This window comes from Puma concolor, chromosome D1 (genome assembly GCF_028749965.1).
Source record: "Puma concolor isolate L17-30 chromosome D1, mPumCon1.1.hap2, whole genome shotgun sequence".
Taxonomy (NCBI): Eukaryota; Metazoa; Chordata; class Mammalia; order Carnivora; family Felidae; genus Puma; species Puma concolor.
In genome coordinates, this window is record NC_141676.1 from 107,148,047 (window position 1) to 107,170,269 (window position 22,223).

General features: G+C 47.7%; 1 protein-coding gene across 2 annotated transcripts; it reads right to left on the minus strand.

Moving 5' to 3' along the window:
• Positions 1-1,173: 1,173 nt before the first annotated feature.
• LAYN (layilin) lies at positions 1,174-21,442 on the minus strand. 2 transcript variants are annotated; one of them, XM_086679155.1, is made up of 8 exons: positions 21,117-21,442; positions 20,444-20,467; positions 17,852-18,149; positions 11,753-11,910; positions 7,326-7,358; positions 6,624-6,707; positions 4,425-4,521; positions 1,174-1,938 (listed from the first exon to the last, which is right to left on the minus strand). In XM_086679155.1, exons 1-8 carry the CDS (start codon positions 21,199-21,201, stop codon positions 1,575-1,577), a joined length of 1,143 nt encoding a protein of 380 aa, XP_086535281.1. In that variant the 5' UTR covers positions 21,202-21,442; the 3' UTR covers positions 1,174-1,574. The 2 variants fall into 2 exon arrangements, with proteins under 2 accessions (XP_086535281.1, XP_086535280.1); XM_086679154.1 differs by lacking the exon at positions 20,444-20,467 and having other exon boundaries at positions 1,175-1,938; positions 21,117-21,441.
• Positions 21,443-22,223: the final 781 nt, after the last annotated feature.

A 22,223-nucleotide genomic window follows, 5' to 3' on the forward strand; every position in this document is an offset into this window, starting at 1 on the left:
CCCAGGACATCTGAAGCAAAATGGGAGCTTTGATGTTTTGGAGCAACGAATCGGTCCTTCAGACCACGGGGTCACTCATTTTGCTTATATGTTGTGAGTCCACAAAATACACTTCCTGGGAGCAGGCGTAAGTGATGTTTCTGTTGTCCACCCTACTCCCTGCCCCCGTGTAGCCGGCCACTGGGCAGTGATTACAACTGACTGCACGTGATACTGCTCGGACCCAGACCAGCTAACTCCGTCTAGTTCGGGGCTCCGTGTGTGAGACAAAGTGACAAACTATGAAAAAAGTAAGATATATGATCAAAGGTTATGGGGCGCCTGGGTGGCTCAGTCAGTTGACCGTCCGACTTCAGCTCAGGTCACGATCTCCCAGTTCGTGGGTTCGAGCCCCGCATCGGGCTCTGTGCTGACAGCTCGGAGCCGGGAGCCTGCTTCGGAGTCTGTGTCTCCCTCTCTCTCTGCCCCTCTCCCACTCACACTCTGTCTCTCTCCCTCAAAAATAAATAAGCATTGGAAAATTTAACATAATAAGCTAGAAGGGGTTTGCTGATGATATTAGATAAGAGCCTGCAGACCTTCAAAGTGTAAACAGCTGATGTTGGGCCAAGAAACTTTTCTGTGGATTTGAGTCCAAAAGTATTTGAGATAAGTCCCATAACACAAAGGAAGAATCATTATCATCATCAGCCAAACCATGTTGCTGCTGCCGTAAAACAAACACATGAGGAGAATAAGAGCACTACCAGGACTGGGCACACAAAGAAGCCTAGAAGCCGAGACTCACATTCCAGTTTTAGTTTGTAACGTATTTCCAAGTTGGATATGTCCAAGTTTGGATGCGAGGAGAAAGAAAAAGAGGTCCCCTGAGGTTACATGCAGAGGAAGGGCTGTAGACACAGACAGACTAACATTCTGCTTCCTGCTTTTGATTTGATTTGATTCTTTGAAAAAAACAAAACAAAACAAAACAGATCTAAGATCTGTCCGTACACTGGCCAGCCTGATGCCACAGTACGTGGGCTTTGAAAAGATTCTGTAATTTCCGCCTCGTTGTGATTATATCTGCTGCCGAGATATAATATATATATATGTGTGTATATATATATATATATATATATATATATATATATATACACACACACACATACACACACACACACACACACACACACACACACACACACACACACACATATATATAAAACAGAGCAGAGCGAGAAAACCAGAACCCAGAGATGGCTTTCCCAAGTCCCACAGCCTCAAACTTATCCCTGCCAGGGAAGTCACTCTCCCTTGAAAGTCAGATAGAACCAGTCGATTGACATTTCTTTTCTACTATGTGCCTGACCGTGGGCAAGGTGCTTTCTCATAAGGCTGATCTGGGTGAGGAGCTGGGGTTGGGGATTTGGCCAAACTTGGGGATCCAACAGGGGCTAACGGGGGTCACATGCTTACCCCCAAGACCCGAACTGAGCATTTTCATACACATTCTCTTTTCCTCACAGAAAATAGGAGAGTTTTGCTCCTCTTTTCGTTCCCATTTCCATTTGTTCAAGTGTTTTTCATGTGCCCTAATAACCATATATTTCATTTTCCACCCATCCAGACTCCTTGCTCCTCCCCGTCCGGTCTGAGGAGAACTCGTAAATGTCATTGGTCACAAAGCCACTCTCCACGCTCGCCAGAGTCACGAATCCACTTTCGGATGGGTTCACGGCCACGTTGTCATAGTCACAAGACAGGTCATCGGGAGTGGCTTCTCCCGAACACACTCGGAATGAAATGTTCTTCAGGTCTGGCCGGGTCTCAGCCAAATCGGCTTCACTTTGTTTTCGAATGATGTTGTAAACCTCTAGGTCTGTGCTGTTCCCCGCATGAGGAGAGGGCCAGATGGTGTGCTGCTCCTTTGTGCTGGGGCCTGGCCGCTCCCCTTTCCTAGGAGGAGAGAAAAGCGGGGCCAAGTATTTTAGACAAGGGGACTGAGAATATCCCCGTGTCTCCTGTTCAGGCAGGAGAAAGCCAGCCTGGGCAATCACTACACTGTCTTTCTCACCTACCGAAACTTACAGGTCAGGGCTTCGGGGTGGGGTGAGGTGGGGTAACAAAACGGGAAGTGTTGTATTCAAAGCGATTGCGTAGCTATCGTTCACTGCTGCAAGAGCATAGAACAGAGGTGGTTATCCTGGAATCCTCAGAGCTCCCAGTGGGGTCCATGGATAGAATTGGATGGGGAAAAATATCACATTAAAAAAAACTCATCTCCAAGTGAAAGTGAGCCTGTCCTTCAATTCTGAGTGTAGGCAACAAACTAGAGTAGGATTAGTAATACCTTTGACTCGATCACCAACAGAAATCACAGGTTATTTTCATATCACATCACAGTTGCCATAGAGGCCTTAAAATATTTTACACTCATCTCTGTTTCAAAATTATGGTAATCATATCCACTACTAGATAAGGAAGCATTAATAAAGAAATGCATGTATTACCAGATCACAATCATTTTTGGAAATATTTTGCTAAACTGTTGTATCAGTATAATGGCTTCCCTTGTAATCCAATATATTTTATTGTAATATATTTAAAGATATTGTTCTGGGAAGGAGTCCATAGGCTTCATTTGACTGTTACAGATGTCTGTGGCACACGAAAAAGGTAAAGCCCCCTGAGATAGACTCCAGCTTCAAAGCCACAATTCCCAAATCCTGGCGAGGTGTTAAATAGATAGAGTAAGGAAGGGAAATTAAAACCAACCAACCAACCAACCAACCAAAACAAAACAAACAAAAACAACTGCAGAGTTAACAGTTGGAAAATATATTTGTAACTTTTAACTGAATTCTCTTTTTAGATCAAAGAGAATCAATTAATAAAAATAATCATAGTAAGAGCTAATATTTTTGACTGCTTACTATAAGCCCATTCTGCATGAATTAATCCTTCTAATGATCCTATAAGGAAGTTATTATTAAATGAAGCAGGTTCTACTTCTGACCCTTGAATGATGAAGGGGTTAGGGGTGCCAACCCCCCACACAGTTGAAAATCTTCATGTAACTTTTGACTCCCCGGCAAACTGAACCATTGATAGCCTACTGCCGACCTGAAGCCTTAATGATACTGTAAATAGTTGATTAACACATATTTTGCATGTTATATGTATTATATATTGTTTCCTTACAATAAAGTAAGGGAGAGAAAAGAAAATGTTATTAAGAAAATCACAGGGCGCCTGGGTGGCTCAGTCGATTAAGCGTCCAACTTCAGCTCAGGTCATGATCTCATAGTTTGTGGGTTCAAGCCCCATGTTGGGCTCTGTGATGACAGCATGGAGCCCACTTGGGATTCTCTCTCTCCCTCTCTTCGTGCTCCTCCCCTGCTTGTGCTTGTGATCTCTCTCTCTCTCTCTCTCAAAAATAAACATTAAAAAAAAGAAAGTGATAAAGAAGAAAAAAAAAAAACATTTACAGTACTATACTGTATTTACTGGAAAAAACCCCACAACATGTGTAAGTGGACCCACACAGTTCAGAACCTTGTTGTTGTAGGGTCAACTCTGCATTGATATCTTACTCATTCACCTTAAAATAGTCATCAAGGGAGTCAAATCTTAAAGTCCAATCAAGACTATAAACTTAAAAAGTCAAATCTTAAACAAGTCAAAACTTAAAGCAAATACAAAGGTGTGCACAAGTCAAATCTTAAGCATTGGTATTTTACTAATTCATCTTAAAATGGTCATCAAAGGGAGCCAAATCTTCAACTGGACCTTAGTTTTTCTGTTGTAAAATGGGCATACTGGCCTTCTTCTATGTATGGCATGATGATGGGGAATAAAAAACCAACTGAGAATAGCTGTGGGTCCCTCAAAAATGGTGGCCCATGATTCATAAATAGAGGTCCTCTAGGCTACTTAGTGGAGCTATTTGGTAGCAATCTATAATTGTATATTGAATTAAAAGAAAGTCCATTTAAGAGACTGAGCTATTTCATTTTTAATAAAGTGATTTCATTGCAGATGCTTGCCAGAAGGCTCTGGAACAGTCATATTTCAATGGCTCACTATTTATTCCTTCCCCCAACTAACAAACATTTTTGGAGTGAGAGTATTCATTCATGGAAGTACTGTGCTGAGTGATGTGTGTATACAAAGTAGGCAAATAACACAGTTTCACCCCTCAAGTGATGTAAAATCTTCCTTACACAAAAATGAAAGAATATAAGATCACTCTCTTAGTCACAACTAAGCACAAATGCTTAGTACTTCTGAATGTCCTGAGCCCATCGGAGAATATACTCTCAAATCTGCAATGGTGATTCTCTTGGAGCCGCTACGGCTTTTTAATGAAGTAAACAGAGCAATGTCCAAATCTCAAAGAGTCCAGAAGATACAAAGACTCACACAACGACAGTTTTACTTGCCTCCTTCTATAGATCCAAACCCAACACACAACTGTGATGACCACAAGGAGAAGGACGATGCTGGGGATTAGAATGTAAGCAAGATTTAAGGCAGCTTCTGAAAAGAAAATTGCATATTATCAGCATCAGTGGTTTTTACGTGCTTCAAAACAGGCTTAAAAAAGCATAATCAACATAGAGTATTTCAAAGAGCGCATTCCTGGAAGGAGATTGGTATACAGTTACCCAGTTGGCAAAGTCTTCTAGTTTCAATAAGTGAGTGTTTTCTACCTATCTTGTTATCCTAAGTAATAGAGAAAAGAAGTTTAAGTGTTGGAGTCTCTTGCATAATATCAGAGAGGCATTTTTTGAATTAAATTTTTTTTTTTTCCCCAGAGGAAAGAGATACTCTCTTTTCTTGTCCTTCCTGTCCCTTAACAAAGCAGGGGCTGCTTGGGCAGTGTTGATGTCTTTGGCTCTCGGGACAGAAATGGTAGTTCCCAAGGTGGGGTGGGGAAGAGGGAGGGAAGAAGAATTGAGTCTCAGTGCTGTTACCAGGAAAGAGAAGGTCACATGAAGCCCATGAATCAGACTGTAACCTTCCAACAAATATGACTAAGACTAATTGGATCCAGTTGGGACCAAGAGCAGTGACTGTGGAGGACATTCAGAGGTCTGTTATCCCGACCTATCCTTTAAGACTTAGAACCAAAGAATTTTCTGTCATGGGGCTTGAGGAGGAATCAAGGACTGGGGCCTGACCCCTTTCTTACTCCCACTGGTCCAAGGTTCCCAACCTTCTGGAAGCTGTTGCTTTGTTTTCCTGTGCGGCTGCAAACCTAACAACCATACAAACAAAGAGCCCAAAGCAAAACCCACTTTAAATGACGCCATAAAACTGATGAGCACTGAAAATGCCACCTACCTCTGTAGAGCCCTTTGTACTTTTTTCAAAGCATTTTAACACATTTTATCAGTTGTATAATAAAATTTGACCTTGCTTCTGGAAGAGAGGCCCTAAATCTTTGGAATTTTGCAGGTAATAGGGGTAACTTTATTATTCAGGAGCCCCTCCGACCGTATCAGAGTTTATGCTGGTAAGATGTCTCAGGAAGGGGGCTCCTCGGGGGTCTCAGGACAGGAGGGGGCGTGAAGAGTGAGTTCAATTTCACGGCCAATGACCAAATCAATCATGCCTGTGTAATGAACACGTTGATGTGCCAGGAGGGTGATTATGCATCCTGATGCCCCAGGGAGACGACACAGAAACTCCCCACATAGGACCCTCCCGGACCTTACCCTATCTGTTTCTTCAGCTGGCTGGTGGTGATCTGTATCCTTTACAATAAAATGCAGTCCTACGTATGGTATTTTCCTGAATTCTGTGAGTTGTTCTAGTGAGCTATCAAACCTGAGGGGGTTGTGGGCATCCTCTGGATTTGTAGCCAACTGACCAGAAGTGGGGGTGGCCTGGGGACCCCTGAACTTGTGACTGACGTCTGAAGTGACTTGCTGTAGACTGTGCCCTTAACGTGTGGGCTCTGTCCTAGCTTGGCGTGGCTAATGCCAGAACTGAACTGCAGTATTACAATATCCGATGTCATTTGACGGCCACAGTGAGGCTCTCAGATACGTGAGACACATGGCGTCACTTCCGTCACGCAGAGCATGAAAACTAAAGCACAGAGAAATGAAGTGGTTTTTAAAAGTTTCCCAGCCACATAAACCCAGATCTCCCTCTTTGAGACTCCAGGTGAGAGCCCAGGTGGAAATTCCATCAGCGCTCCCAGTTATCACCCCCCTTGTCTCTGATCCTTCTTGATTCCAGTTGTGAAATGTTTGTGTCCATTTCCTCTATTTGTTTCACAAGTGAATGTCAAGGTCGGACCTGTTGGCTTCACTGCCGGCCTGGGTTTTTCCCCTTTGTTCCTCTACAGCCATTCTCTCGGTACCCCGCCCCCACCCACAACTGCTGGGCGTCCTCCAGCCCTATCTATCCTCATCCTCAGGCAGGCATTTCACCTCCTGGCCGACTAATCTCCCCCTGTGGTTTCACTACAAACCCCAAAACTTCGTGCGCTTTCTGCAAAGTCACAGATGCCCTGTCTAGCTCATTTTTTAAGTGGTTACAGGACAGAACAAAGTAGAAAGTGTAACCTTGGTCATCTGTGATCGGGAGAGTCCCGTCATCTATTTCCCCCAGAAGAGTTGGGTCCATACCTTTGTTTCCTTTAAAAGTCTCTCTGGCATCTTCTTTCCCTGTGTCTTCTGGAAGCATGGGTGTTGCTGGCTCTGTTCCTTCACCTGGAGCCAGACACACCGACTTGAGACCCCAGAGAAAAGGCCTCATAATCCAGATAGTCTCTGAGGGTGGCCAGGTTGTGGGTGGGATCCCCCAAAAAGAGGAGCACTTTGACTTGGGCCATTTAAAAGCATAGAAAAGTTAAGGGTTGAGTTTGCCGGCCTACAGGTTCAACTGCCTTCATCTTCCTGGGGAGATCTTTGCTGCCAAGAATCATGTACTGAAATGGACAGCAGGCAGTTGGCGTCAAGGCACATAAGATACAGAGGTGCCAAAGGGAAGGGCCCATGACTCACTTCTAGGAGCATAAATTATCCGTTTGGCTCACTTCTTTTCTCATTAGATGGAATTATTCCTCTCAGATTGTCAGCAATGACAAGTCACATCCCAAACTGAATTTGTGGCTGTTGCTTTTCAGCTTTGGGAGAAATCGGCAACACCAGGGAGAGATTAATGAACTACTCGACAGGGCTGCACGCGGCATCTACCTCTCCGAAAGGCATGACTTAACACCCGCGCTCTTTCGGTTGGAACATCTGGTCCAAAGAACCTATGGTTCTAAACCCATAAAGGGGGCCTGTGAAACAGTCCCAATGAACCCAACTCAAATGATAGCTTACCTCCAGGCTTTGTAGAAGGAGCTGTTGGCTTCTCTGTGGCAGAAAGAAACAAATACGAAAATAATAAGTAAATGTCCATGCCATCTGAATGAAACTGGCCAAATCATGGCATCCACTTATTTACTCAGTCTTCCGATAAACTTTATTTTGTGTTACTCAATGCTAGGAACTGGGTTAGCAAGCCAAAAGAATCACTTTTTCACCAAGACTAGCCTTCCCCCAGCTTTACTTGGGTATTTTTTAAAAAGTATTTTAAAATTTTATTTATTTCATTAAGTTTATTTTTGAGAGAGAAAGAGGAGGGGAGGAGGGACAGAGAGAGAGAGAGAGAGAGAGAGACAGAGAGACAGAGAGAGAGAGAGAGTCCCAAGCAGCCTCTTCGCTGTCAGCACAGAGCCTGATGCAGGCAGTCACGACCGTAAGATCATGACCTGGGCTGAAATCAAGCGTCAGACGCTTAACTGACTGAGCTACCCAGGCGCCCCAAAGTATTTTAAAATTTTAAATATGGGAATTTCCAAATATAAACAAGAATAGAAAGGCTGGTATAATGAACTTCTATGTACCATCACCCAACATATGGCTAATCCAGTTTCAACAGTAATCCCTATCCCTCCCCAGCTACACTCAGGCCTCAATTTTAAAACAATCTAAAAAAAAGAAGAAGAAAAGCAAAGCAAAGAAAAAGCAACCCAAGACATTTTAACAACTCTCACTATGGATGTTTTAGAGGGTAACAAACACGATGTCCAAGCAGTGGAAGTGGTTGTAGGGGGGTAGGTAAGCAGACCACTGCCAGCCCCAAGGCAGACACTGGTGATCCAGAACCTGAGTCATTCAAAATGTTGCAAAGAGCCTCAGGACAATCAGGTTGCACAGAACATCTACACTGAATACTTTTACCTTTGGCTGAGAGTGTGTGACCCTCAGGTACTGGTAGTAAATCTCTCATGCTAATCAGATGCTCTGGCATTCATAGGGATGGGGTCCTTAAGGGTGTGATTTCGGAATTCACAGTCCTAAGCCCAGGATGCCAAGGCCATTCTGAAGTTTCATCCAGAAAGGAAACTTTTAATCATCTTCCTATAAGTGTGTGTGCAATGCAAATCCATTCATTTATTAAAAAAAAAAAAACACTTATATAGTTCCTGCTATATGATAGAAACATCATGTTCTAAGTGTTTTATAAAAACAAACATGATTTACCCTGATAACAGCCTAATGAGGTGGTTGCTCTTACTACGGTGATTTTGTACACGAGGTGCCTGAGGTACAGGGAGAGTAAATAACTTATCCGAATCTCATAGCTATTGAGTAGCTGAACTGGGATTTGACCCAAACGACTCAAGTGAAAATTAAAATTGCAAGGAGACAAGCTCAGCTAGGTACTGGAGACGCAACAGCAAACGAGAAGAGTCCTTACGCTCTCTGGGATGGCCATAGCATATGGAAACACAGGATGATATTAACAAATACTAATTTGTGACATTACATGATAATACATAGTGTATTCAAGAACATCACATGATGTATTCATTTTCTTGTCCCTCCATGGTCCCATCCACGGTGCAAAACTGCATTAAACATGGCACAACACGAACGCAGCATTCCATCACTCCCTACGATGTATCTGCAACGCACTGCCTCAGATGATTTGTCTCTCATTTTCACTGGATACACCTACGCCTTTCGCACACCTCAGACGTAAGCCAGAGTTCAGCCCTGGCTAGCGTGCCACCTGCTCTACGTGGTCATGCTGTCTAGTTTTAGATGTTATTCAACCAGTCTCTTGCTACTCTGGCATAATAGATGGTGTGCCTTCCTGTTGGGACCGCCCTGGACGACCTTCCCCTAGCCCATCAGGTGCAGGGATTCATTGCTCCAAAGTGCATGTTTCCAGACCTCATGTCAACCAGGTAGTGAAAGGCAGAAACTTATAAATAGGCAGTTAAAATACTGTGTGTGTGAGGTGCTCTGATCCTCCCAGGAGGAACACCTAACTTGGTTTTGAGGGGCCCTTGGGAGGTTTCCCAGAGGAGATTTCTTTTTAACTTCTTATTTTGAAAAAATGCAGATTTATGAAAATTTGCTAGGATACTACAAGGAATACCCATATAGCCTTCACCCATAAGTTACAATTTTATCATATTTCATTTATTTAATTATTCTGTCTCTCTGTATCTCTCTCTGTCTATCTATATTCTTACTTATACCTACATATACACCCACATATGTACAAAGAACACATACAGGACATATGCATATGTGGGGGGGGGTTCTCTTACATAACCACAGTAACAGTGATCAGAACCAAGATATTGTCATTGATAGTCTATTACCTAATCTATGCACCTTATGCAAATTCTGCCAATTGTCCTAAAGCTGCGCTTTATACAAAACCATCATCATCCTCCAGGATCCAATTCACAATCACCTGTTGCACTTAGTCTTCTGAGAGGTGATGTTCAACGTGAACCCCAAAGGCGAGGATGAGTTGTCTGGGAAAGGGGAGGAGTGTTTTAAGCACAGGGAACAGCAGTCAAGAGCTCTTGGGCAACTTCACAGAGTGCAGAGGGGAATTGGGGGGGGGGTTGGTGGACAGCTTCACAACGTGCACAGGGGAATGGGGGAGTGGAGGTGAAGAGAGCTGCTCGTGCAGCTTCTTGTATGGCTACGGTGTGTGAACTCATCCTGGAGATGGGTGGCCACATAAAGACAACGTGTTTTTCTCCACGTGCTCACCTCCCTCTGCCAGATCTAGTCTGCCCTCCTCTGTGTCCCAGGAGGCTGACGTCTATGCACTGTGTTATTGGGACTCCCTTGCCTTTTCACTTCTGACTGGGCTTAGCTGATGGGAGGCAGAGGCAGGAGAGCAGAGAGAGGTCCCAGGCTTTACTCCCCAGGCTCTCTTCCTGCATCACCACCACGGTTTGACAGTCGCTGCATTTTATGGTTATGGCTTCTGGTGGGTGGCTCCTATTCCATGACTCCAAGCTCATGGGAGCTCGGGGTTCTGCTAAAACCATTCTCTCCACTTACTTCTTTGGGCTCAGGGGTAGTAACAGCGTCCTACTGTGGCTAATCCCTGGGCACCTCACCGTCTCTTTCTCTTTGCCACACTTCTGTAAATATCCTTTTATTATACTCTCCTCATTAATCCTGTACATCTTTTTTTTTAATCTTTTTCCTGTCAGGACTCGGTGTCATTCAAGTAATAGCAAAAGCAACAAAGAATAGTGTGTATATATATGAATATTATATTATGAATATTTCATATATGTACATATATGTACATATGTATGTATATGTATATATACGCATATACACATATATACACGCTAGGTTCAAAGTCCAAAAATTAAAAGGTATGAAAAGAACTTTTAAAATCGCACATTTCCTTCAAAAAATGTTTAAAAATTACAACATTTTAAACCACAGAGCTGATAGGACATAATTAACAGAGCGATGGAAAGTTTTGCTTTTACTGCTCTGAAGAGGCAACTTGCTAAGCCAGCCCCGTCTCAGCCACCTCCCTGCCTGAGTCAGCTCTGTGTGGCAGGAAGGGCCAGGTCTCTGTGGGGAGGAGTTCACCTGGGGTGGGGTGGAGGTGGGGGAGAGAGAGGAAAAACACCTTAAGCAGCAAAAACCAGAGCAAGAGCATAGTCCAATTCAAAGAGTTTAGAATGACAGGATTATTCTCACCAGGAAAGGTGAGGGCTGGGACCCAGCTGTTGGCTTTAGGGATCTGAGAAACTTCAGGGACAGATAAAAAAAATCACGTAAGTTTAGATCTAAGCCAGTTACGATGGGGGAGTTTGGGAAACCCCAGGAGAGTGAGACTGCAGGCTTGTAGCCAATTTGAAAACCTTAACAGACCTAGAAGCCAACGCCAGGTGAATCTGCAAGGTGGTTTAAGCCTGCTCCTCAAGGTGACCGCTATCTGTCCAAGGCCAGTGAAATCGGTGTACTCCATTATCTACCTCCTCGGGTCATTATTCTGTTTCCTTAAAGCCCCAGAAAATAATGTCACATGGCTGTTAGAAGACTTGCAGGAACAATGGCCAGCTTCCTTTCATATTTCTTTTTTTCCAAGTTCCTACAGCCAACCTCACATGTGGAAAGAATAAGAATTTGTCCACTTAGAGGGCTTTTTGTTTCCTGAACTTGTCATGATTCTCACTTTGTCAGACATAAATTAGACCCTTTTTTTTCTTCATCCCTTCTCTTAGCATCAGACACTCCTCTCCTTTGCTAGAAGTACTCCTCCAGGAGGAACTGTCACTGCATTCCCCAGTGTTCAACACCGCTGGCATTCCCAACAAGCTTTCTCAGAGACCACATAACAAATTCTGGGAACTAGCAGCTGCTTATGAAGTAAGAGAGGCAGCTGGGGATTCAGCCACATGACTTGGGGAAGGATTCATTACCATCAGAATATTTGCAAATGAAATTGTTCTTCATGTTGCATTGGTCGTCATTCCACTGGAACATGTAGCGGCCCCCGATGCCAGCAGGTGCTGATGGCTGATGGTACATGACCACGCAGACCTCGCTGCCGCAAGAAGGCTCATCCACGTACCAGTTCCTGCAGGAAAGGGGTCAACAGTGGAGACAATTGGAGAAGGAAGCCCCAGACTTTTCCCATCGAGTTCCAGTGAACCATGGACGTAGGATTCTGCGTCAGGAGACAGTAACGCAGGGAGGAACTGAAGTGTTGCCAGTACGTAGAACCACGTGCTTTCTAAGATGGACATCACAACCAATCATCTGACATTTGCCACAGGCTCTCTGCGGGGAGGAATATATTACCATATGATGTCTGCAAAGCAATTATGAGAAGAAGCAGTCTGGGATGATCTTATTGCTTGCTTTTTGTGAACCGGCTTTTGTTTCTCTTTGTTGTAGAAATCAGACGCACTGACAAGAGGCATGGCTCCTCTCAGCCAGAGCTTGCCTCGCTCATATCTCTTTATGCTTTTCAACCGTCATAACTGCCTTTCTAGCCCTAGGAAGTAGAGGGAAAATTCGAGCATCTGAGCAAGACTTTCCAAAATGGAGAGGCTGTCAAGGCAGGTGAGGGCGTAGGGACAGAGCAGAGGGCCCACCTAGTCTAATTTCAGCTTTTATCTTGTTTTCCCTTCATCAGGCGGATGAGCCCCTCCTTCAGCCTCTGCTGCCACATTTCTTGCCTTTGTCTTCCTAGCTCCGTTAGCAGCCTGAGCTCCACTATCCTGTGGTACTTGGAATTAAATGGTGCCGCCACCCAGTTGAGTATATGGGTCCCATTTTAGGGCCTTGGATTCCACAGAGAGTCTGAATGCTGTGAGCACTCACTGCACGCAGTGATTCAGGGCTGGGTTTTATAGTCTGCGTGGTTACCCACCTGAGCTGCTTCCTTCTGAGGCCCCGATCTCACCCTCATGCTCAGATTATTTAGCTGGGCCCTGCTGCTTTGCCTGGATCTTGTCAGAGCCCCTCCTTAAGAGGCAGCTGAGAGACAGGTCTCCTTGCAGCACCTCAGTACGGCTCTGCTTGAGGGCTGTGTTGCCCTCCACCAAAGGGAAGGTCCTTTGCTATGCCTACGGGGTTGAATTTGCCTGGACAATAACTGAACTTGCAGCACTATTTGGACATTGTGCCTGCGCAGTTGGGGGCCCTGACTTGGGCTGGGCTCTACCCCATTAGTTACCTCCAGGCCATTTTCCAACCCAGTTGGTGGACCTCCTAACTTGACTTGCCTTGTTCTCTTCCCCACTGGCCTTATGGCTTTATGTTATTTCATTTCACTGATGATGGAATGGGTGGAATTTTATGCCTGGCACCTGGTTTGTGGACTTGAGCCAGGTCTCAGGCTTGGAATTCACTGATAGAAGAAGAGGCCAGGTCGTCAGGAGGAAGGACCCTGCAATGCCATGGTTGGTACACATGGGGATAATTTTCCTGTTCTCCCAAAGGTGCCTATGGCCATTTAGTAGAGTAACCATACACTGGGGGAAAGGAGATACCCAAATATCATAAGGACTGTTGGGCACAGGATGCAAGGTGACATTGATATTCAAAGACTTGAAACATCATCAAGACTACCCATTAGAGTGGGAGCATATTGAGCCCAGGTATTGAGTAGAGCTCTGGCCCAGGACCAGCTCACAGTGAGTGGGACCCACCCAGCAGTCATTTACCAGTCTGCAGATATATGACTTGAACAGCCATAGTTGGTAGTTGGTATAGTCCCATGTTGGTTCCTTAGCCTGTGAGGTAAGAGCTGTAATAGTGGACAAGGTCAAGTAGAAGCTTCTGAGACTTTGCTTTTCCCCAACATCTCCAAAGCAGTAAATAAAAAAACCAGTATCTTACCGAGGGGAAGATCACAGAAAATGGTACCACCATTCTAGACAATGAAAGGGTGTTATTTGCCATCGTACCTTTATTTAATTCACTAGTCCGGCTCCTACAAAAACCAGATGGATCCTGAAGGATGACACTACAACAGCATAAATACAACTAAGTAGAAGCCTCAATTACAGCTTCTGTGCCATCTACGGTGTCTTTGCTAGAGCAGGTTAACTTGCCCTTGGGTACCCACAATACAGATCTGGTAAACACAATATTTTCCACCAGAAAGAGAATAAAAAACCATTTGCATTCACTTGGAATGGACAACAATACACATTTATCATCTTGCCTGAGAACTATATTAATTTTCCAACCCTCCGTCATAATGTGGTATGAAGAGATTTGGACTACCTACACATTTTGCAGAAAATCACACTGGTCTGCTATATTTCTGACATCATGCTAATTGAACCAGAAGAGCTTAGGAAGACTCATGTGCTCCAGAGGATTACATGCCAACGCTATGAAGATTCAAGAGCTTGCCACTTCATGAAAATGTGTAGGTTTCTAGTGATCTAGGGAATTCCAGATCATCCCTTTCATATTAAAGGACAAATATTGCATCTTGAAGCATTTTAGAATAATGTGAAGTAGGAAGCGTAACACCTTTGGGTGCTGGAGACAGCATATTTCACACTTGGACATACAGCTCTGGCCCATATATCAGCTGACACGAAAGACGGCCAGCTTTGAGTGAGGTCAAGAGCAGAAAAAGGACCCTGAAGCAGGTCTAGGCTGTAGTGCAAGCAGACTTATTATGTAGCATATCCTATTAGCAGAGGTATCCAGATGGGAAAAATAATGCCACACAGAATTTGTAACAAGCCCCAATGCGAGAATCACAATGTAAACCCCTAGGATTCTATAGCAAGGTCATGTCTTCCGAAACGGAGAGATAATCACCTTTTTGCAAAGCAGCTCCTGGCTTGCTACTAGGCAGGGAGCACCAAGAGACCGTGCAATTCAACTTACCCATTGTGAGTGAGGTACTATCGGACACACCCAGTCCTGGGATGGGAAGGCCCAGAATCAATATATATTCAGGACCAAAGGGCACTGTATGAGCACGTAGAGCAGGCTGCCATAGCCTCTAGCACTGTCATTCCAAAGACTCTCCATCAGCTTACACCAATAGCTGCATAAGGGAACCCCTTATGACTAGTTGATAGAGGTGCCTGAGTTCGGTTCATGGATAGATCAGCCAAGAATGTGAGTACAATTCCAAATGGACGGCTGCTGCACTACAACCCCACTCAGAGTTGGCCTTGAAAGACCGAGTGGTAATGGGACATCCTCCCATTGGCCAGAGCTTAGATGGTACACTTAGTCAACTACCTGGCACAGAAAGAGAAGTTACTGGAGGTCAGAATATATAGGGACTCAGGGGTAAGGCACAGCACTTGGCCAGCTGATCAGGAGTCTAAAAGGAGAAAGAGGGGAAGTTTGGGGATAGGGAACTCTCGGCTAGGGAGATGTGAACAGACATACGGGAATAGGCATGAAGTATGAGGATCTATCACACGTTAAAACCCGGCAGAAAGCCTCTAGCACTGAAGAGGCACTAAACGACCAGGGAGACAAACGACTCGGTCCGTTGATGTCAGCTAGCCTGGTATCAGCTGCCTTGGGGCCGGCACAACAGACACTCACTACAGTAGCCGTGGTGGCAGGGATGGAGGCTATGCATGGGTTCAACAGTACCCACTCCCACTCACCAAGGCTGATCTAGCTACTGCCAAACATTGACCCTTCCAGCAACGGAGACCAAAGCTAAGTCCCTAAAGGAACACCAATCCTAGAACACCAGCCTGGCGTTTGGTGGCAAGTTGACTGCACTGGACTCCTTCCATCCTGAAAGGGGCAAGGATTCACTTTGACAGGGATAGACGTACAACCTGGGTACGGGTTTGCCTTTCCTGCCGCAGGGCCTCAGTCAGCACCGCTATCCAGAGCTTACGTAGTATTAGATCTACCAGGACACAATCCCAAATGACACCTCATTGGACCATGGGACCTACTTTATAGCAAAGGAGGTGTGGCAGGGGCTCGTTGCTGGGGCATTTACTAGTCATATGACATGTTGCAGCATCTGGAAGTTGCCAGCCTGACAGAATGATGGACGACACAGCTGAAGCACTAGCTTAGAGGCAATACTTTTGCAGGGAGGCAGGATCATCCTCCAAAACATCCTCCAAGGCTCAAGTATCATACCGTGTCCCCAAGAGCAAGAACACATGGATCTGGGAGCCAGGGGGTGGAAACAGGAGGAGGCTTGCTTACCATCACTGGTAGTGACCCTCTGGGGAATCCGTGCTTCTTGTGTCTGCAATGCTGGGCTCTGTGGGTTTTAGATGTCCCAGGACCCAAAGGGGAAATACTTCCCCCAGGAGATCTAGGAAAAGTCTTTTTTTTTTTTTTTTTTAATATTTATTTATTTTTGGGAGAGTGCAATGGGGGGACAGGCAAAGAGAGGGGCCAGAGGATCTAAAGCAGGCTCTGCGCTGACAGGCTAACAGCAGCGAGCCTGATGTGGACCTCGAACTTACAAATCGTGAGATCATGACCTGAGCCGAAGGTGGACGCTCAACTCACTGAGCCACCCAGACACCCCTGGAAAAGTCTTATTAAACTAGGAGTGATGGCTGTCACTTGGGCAAGAGGAGCAGTGATTACCTTTGTAGGAGGAAACGGGCCCCCATTGCAGGAGGATGTAGCTATGCTATCACCTATCCTGGGCAGGGAGAAATGTTTGGCATCCAGGTTGTCTCCTTGGGTTCCTGTGGGTATTCACACACCCATTTTGGATGGCAGATGGAAAAGTGCAGTCACTCCAGCCTGAGAAGTGCACATTGACTGGGGCTTCACATTCCTCAGGGCTGAGGGTCTGGGTCCCTGCCACGAGGTAAGCCATGGAGGTTCCCTGAGCAGAGAGAGAGGGGAATCTGGGCTGCAGTAGAGGAGGGAGGTCACTGAGTATCAGCTGTGGCCCTGGGACTAGCGACAGTGATGGGAAGTACAGTTCATCCTAAGAACTTGCCTTTTTCAAGTTTCTCCCAGGAAGAGAGGCCCAGAACCCTGTAGGGGCTACTCCTACTCCTGGAAGGTGTGGATGTGGTCAGCACAATGGGTAGACTTTGATAGAGGATGATCAGCTGTCTTAAATGTAACAGGTAAAATCATGTATTTTAACCTGCATTCTTTGTTTTTTTTGGGGGGGGGGTTAGGGGAGGGGCAGAGGGAGATGGAGAGAGAGAATCTTAAGCAGGCTCCACGCCCAGCTCGGGGCTCGATTCCATGAGAAAACTCAAAAACCGTGAGATCATGACCTGAGCTGAAATCAAGAGTCAGACGCTTAACCGACTGAGCCACCCAGGCTCCCCTAATCCGCATTCTTTTGACTGATCATGAGTTCAAACTTTTTTCCCCCATGTGACTGTTCACCAGTTAGATTTTCTATTTTTCAACGGTCTGCTCAGGTCTTTGGCCTCTTTATATTTTGGGCTTTTACTGACTTACAGAAACTCTTAGCGTGTTAATGACTTCTATAAACTCTTTATCTAGTAACACTGTAGTTTGTTACACTTTTCCAGTCTATATCTGCCTCTTGACTTTGCTATCTTTTGATGTTTATCCATGTCACTGCATTTCTTAGGGAGGGACCGTGGCAAAGCCATGGTGCCAGGGTGCGGTGTGAAATCAGTAAGTCCTGGTGCTGTGGGTTTACAAGGGCCCTCCAAAATGCAGGATCCCTCAAGTCCCCTCTTGGTCCATCTGGGCCCTGTGGTCGGGAGCCCTATATTGAGTCTTAGCTCCACAGACCTTCAATTTCTCATTGGGGTTCTAATCCCAAAGGCTGGACAGCCAGAACCATTTCACTTCAAGCATCACCTGCTATTAAAACAACGCTTCCGGGCCACGGCCACCTGGACAGAGCTCCTGGGACATGAGTTGGGCACAGATCCCACCACCTTCACCACACTGCTTTGGTCAGTGGCTGTTCCGGTGCTGTCCCCTCAGGGTTCTGCCTGGCTGGGTCTTCTCCTCTTCCCCACTGACCTGGCACCATGGATTCAGCCCAACCCCTTTCTGAGTTACGTCAAGTGAGTTGGCTGCCGTGGATTCCACACACTTACCTGAATGTTGACGTGCTGCCATCGGTCCAAGCATAAAGGTCCTGGCAGGCTGTGCCATTGCTCTGTTTCTCCTCACGCCTCCTGAGCCCGATCCAGAAATCGCCGTCAGACGCCAGGAGGTTTTCAATGAACTTTTCTATCAGTCTCTGCTCATCCTCAGACTCGATGCTCACCAGCTGGCCTCCATCCCTCCTGCAGGCTGCCTTGGCTTCCTCAAAGTTCAGTCTTCGAGAAGCGTCGTGGAAGTAAATGACTTTATAGCAAGGCTTCTGTGTCCCTCCCCGGCAGACCGGCTGCCCTAGAGAAAATAGAAGCCAACCTATTTCAGGACTCCCCGAAGTATACCAGCGCATGGGAATGGAGCTATCCCTGGGCAGGGATTCTGATTACTCATCGGTGGACTGTGTAATGTCATTTAGCTTCTCAGAGCAAATTAACACCCCTTCCGGCATGGAGATGCAGTGATGTAAACCCTGACGCTTATATTGTGTAAGAACTCCACGTTTCGTTCGTTCCATTACAGATTCTTGAAAAGCAGACATTGTTGACTCTCCTTTAGAACACAGGTAGATGAAGATTTATGGTTCCACCCCAAGCCACACATCTAACACTGGCACATCCTCGGGAAGCCTCAGGGGATAGTGTGGTTCAGCGTGAGCTACCTCTGTTTGGTGCTTCCTTCAGGTAAGAGAGGTATTCTGAAGTTGGGTGTGGGCTCCTCTATCCTGGAACCCTCTGCCTAGGTAGTAGGACTGAGATGTCACCCAGTCTGTGGTGTGAGCGGAAGCTAAGAGCATCAGGTCGGTGCGGGTTGTCTGTTGTTGAACTTGCCTCAAGACACAGCTAAGTTGTACTGAATTCCTACCATGTGGCATGAACTACGCTGAGGGCTTTTGCATTTACATATGTTACCTCACTGAACTCTCCTGATCATCCTGTGCTGTAGATTTGCTTATGCCCCATTTTACAGATGGGAAAACTGAGGCTCAGAGACATTAAATAATTTGGCTAAAGTCACATAGCTATCAGTATCTTCACTGGAGTCGGAAGGCCATTCTGGTTACGGAGTCAAGCCCATAACCATTGAACTATGCTGCCCAGTGCCCACGCCACCGCAGTTTCAGGCTGCACTGGGAGCCTATGCGATGTGTGGTATCTGACCGACACGAGAAGGACTGAGCACCACCTCAGACAAATGTGTGGGATTCTACTGAGGAGGAACAACATCCCACCCTAGCTTGCATCTGGGTGCCTGAAGCCTTGCTGCACTGGAACTTTGTTCGACCAGCATGTACTGAGTGTCCACTCTGTGCCTGGCACTGTGCTAGGTCCTGGGAATACAGATACAAATACGAGCTCCTAGCCTGCAGAAGCACACAGCGTATGTTTCTGGACCCAAGCGTACAAGTGAAAACCACATTTCAACAAGGGGAGTCCCTCGCAATGTCAGAGCCAGACTGTGGGCTGTGGGTGTGAATTTCTACCACAGACAGAAGGATGAAGGATTCTGGTTTGGAAGCCTCTTCCCAGCCCTCAAGGAACGTTCTCATCTTCCTAATTTGTTTTGCAGCCGTGCAGCGAACAGAGAGCTTTCGTTATTCCCAATAGTGTCCAGAATATGGGGCAAAGGCTACACTTAACGGCATTTTCAGTGCTAAATGGGAAGGGAGCACATACAGATAACCCAGAAGACTCCTGCGAATTCTTGTTTCTATTGCTTCTTTTACCGCTTTTGTAAGGACATCCTCAATAAGCAACAAGTTATAAGAGTTTTGCATCTTCTCCCTTTTCTTTGTTATTCTTCTGTTATTGCTAGAACTCTAACAGGACTGGCACATTAGCAAATTAGGAGGCCTCAAAAGCAAGACATTTCGCACTAAGAAGGTGTTCCAGGGAGGCTGAGGGCAGAGAGGCTGTGGCTGGAATGCTGCCTGAAGAGGATATTGGCCCAGCCCAGCTCTTGTGATTCTTTAAAGGTGGCTCCAAATGAGGGGGCAGATGGAAAATGAGCCCCAGGGACCTACAACCTGGCCACAGCATGACAGAAACTGGAGTTGAATTTACTGGCAGTCCCCACTTTTCTGCCCTTGGTTTACCAAGGGAAAAAATAACACCTTAAACGAATTTCCTGTATGGGCCAGCCTGGCTCCTCAGCGCAAGTCAGCGGGTGAGTGCCAGACAGAGAGCCAGAGCTGGAAGGATGCCTGAGGCGCATCTGGTTCCCCTGCCTTCAGGAAGTGTCTCTCTCTTCTCTTTTGCAGGAAGGGGAAGGGCGAGGGCTTCTGTTCCCCACGACCTAGGACAAAGCCTATGCAGCCCTGACCCAGGCAGCTTTATTCAGATGCACTCCCACCCCCCACCTTCTGCCACCAGGCAGTCCACCCCCATCCTGAAACCAACTGCGGGTCCTTTCCATCAGCTCCGCAAGCAGGGATAACGCAGTGGCGGCTGCCATTCTCCGCCATCCTCTACGGCCAATCTGTCGGCGCCCGGGAGACCTGAGAAAGGGGCACGGACATTCTTTCCGCCCCCCCACCCCCCACCCCCGACATGCAGAACAAACGCAAGAGGCTAGAAGCCAGAGCACTGTACCTCCTCTGAGGTCCAAGTCCGAGGCTGCAGTGGCACGACAGGAGGAAGGAAGCAGACAGTCATTCCCCTGAGTCAGGCGGGGCTTGTCCCGCGCTAACCAGGGTTCTTTCCCGATCTCTAAGCGCTCTGGTTCCAGAGCTGGATCTGGCCATCCTCCCCCCACCGCGCCCCCCATCACCCCGAGAAGAGACTAGAGGTACCAGGCTGGGTGCCCCGCGCACAGCCGATCCAGAATCCCCACTGTACCCGCCGTCTCCAGGAGCAAGAGATCTCCCCAGTGGTCTGGAGGAGAGTTGGTGAGCCCGGCCAGCGCCGGGGTCCTGGCAACTATTGGGCTGCACTCAGAGGGGGGGCCGAGGGGGCACCTCCTGGGGCAGATTTGCGCCCCCCCCCTCCCGCCTATGTCCCCCACCGCCCGGAACTCAGGGCGGGGAACGGCCTTTGAGGGTTCCAGGATACCCAGGGACTCGCGCTGGTCTTAGCCGCTGGGCTAAGCAAGCCGGGCGCGCAGGAGGGCTGGGTTCACCAGCGGGGCGGGGACGCCCCCAGCTCCTGCAGAGGGCCGGAGGAGAGGCGCCGCCGCCTCCAAGACGGCCAGCAGCAGGTGGGGTGCAGGCGGTGCCTCTGCGGAACCCGACCTGGAACCAGCCCCCGCCCCAGCGCGCTCACTCACCGCTTAGCAGGCGACCGGTGGCGCCCCGGGGCCCCGCCAGCAGCGCGGCCAACAGCATGGCTTGCAGCGCGGCTCGCGGCTGCATGGCTCGGCTCGGGTGCGCCCTCGGACGCCGCGGCGCCTCGGCGGTGGAGCGGAGGGACCCGCAGCTGCGTGCACGGAAACCGCAAAGGCGGCGGCGGCAGCATCTCCCGAGGACCCACGGAGCCGGCACCCGAAGGAGGCGGGGAGGGCGCGGAGCCAGCGCGCCGCCCCCCGCCGCTTGGGACGTCACCGAGCCCGCCCCCCGACGGCCTCCTCCGGCGAGCTCAGCGCCAAAGACCCGGCTGGCCGGAGAGGAGCGAGCCGGGGAGGGGAGACCGCTCCCCGCTCCCACCCTCCCCCCGCCGGCCCCGCCCCGAGCTGCCCACGGAGATCCTGCGTTTGCCCAGGGCGCAGGGCCGAGGACCGTCCCAGTCTGGTTTATCGGAAATCTGATGAAGAGAGCACTGTGGCTAAGATCACGACCGCATCTCAACCCCACGCCCGGGAAACTTGGCCAGATTCACCCAGCGCCCTAGGCTCTGCAGTGTGGCCCAGTGGGACAGGCGAGGCACCGAAAACCTCCCTGGGGCTGCGTAGGCTGCAGTCCGGGTGCTCAGGGCTACCCCCGAGAGAGGAAGGGTGGGTGCAGAGAACAGATGCTCAAGTGGGCAGTGTGCCAGTGGCCGGACAAGTTACGGGGCAGAGTGGATAATGTCCAGAGGCGGTGGCTAAGTTGGAGTTCTGGCTGAGAAGAGTGTCGCTGCACCTGAAGCCAGTGAGTGTCCCTGAACCCAGCCCGGAAAAAATACCGCTCTTTGCAGAGCACCTGTTGAGGGTGGGGGCGGATAGTAGGAGAGGGAGGAGCCTCCCTAGGACAGAGCGATCCCTCTGTGAAGATTTCCTCACCAACTCAGCCCTCGATGCGTGTGCTCCCTCTTCTAAACTGCGCAGTAGTCGTGTTTCACATTTGCTGCTTATAGTAAACAGTGTTTTCAAACGTACTCCAGTAACGAGGCGAGCCTCCTGTACCGAAACTAAAGTGCTACTAAGTGGCCGAAGGTGCTTCGGATTTCCTTGCCTTCT

What these genes read in the sequence shown, in the direction of transcription:
- LAYN (XM_086679155.1), bottom strand. Translation starts at nt 21,201, where the DNA reads ATGCAGCCGCGAGCCGCGCTGCAAGCCATGCTGTTGGCCGCGCTGCTG. An exon ending in GGACTTGGACCTCAGAGGAG is followed by an intron (nt 18,150 to 20,443) that starts GTACAGTGCTCT and finishes TATTTTCTCTAG; the next exon opens with GGCAGCCGGTCTGCCGGGGA. An exon ending in TCCTTCTACAAAGCCTGGAG is followed by an intron (nt 6,708 to 7,325) that starts GTAAGCTATCAT and finishes GTCTGGCTCCAG; the next exon opens with GTGAAGGAACAGAGCCAGCA.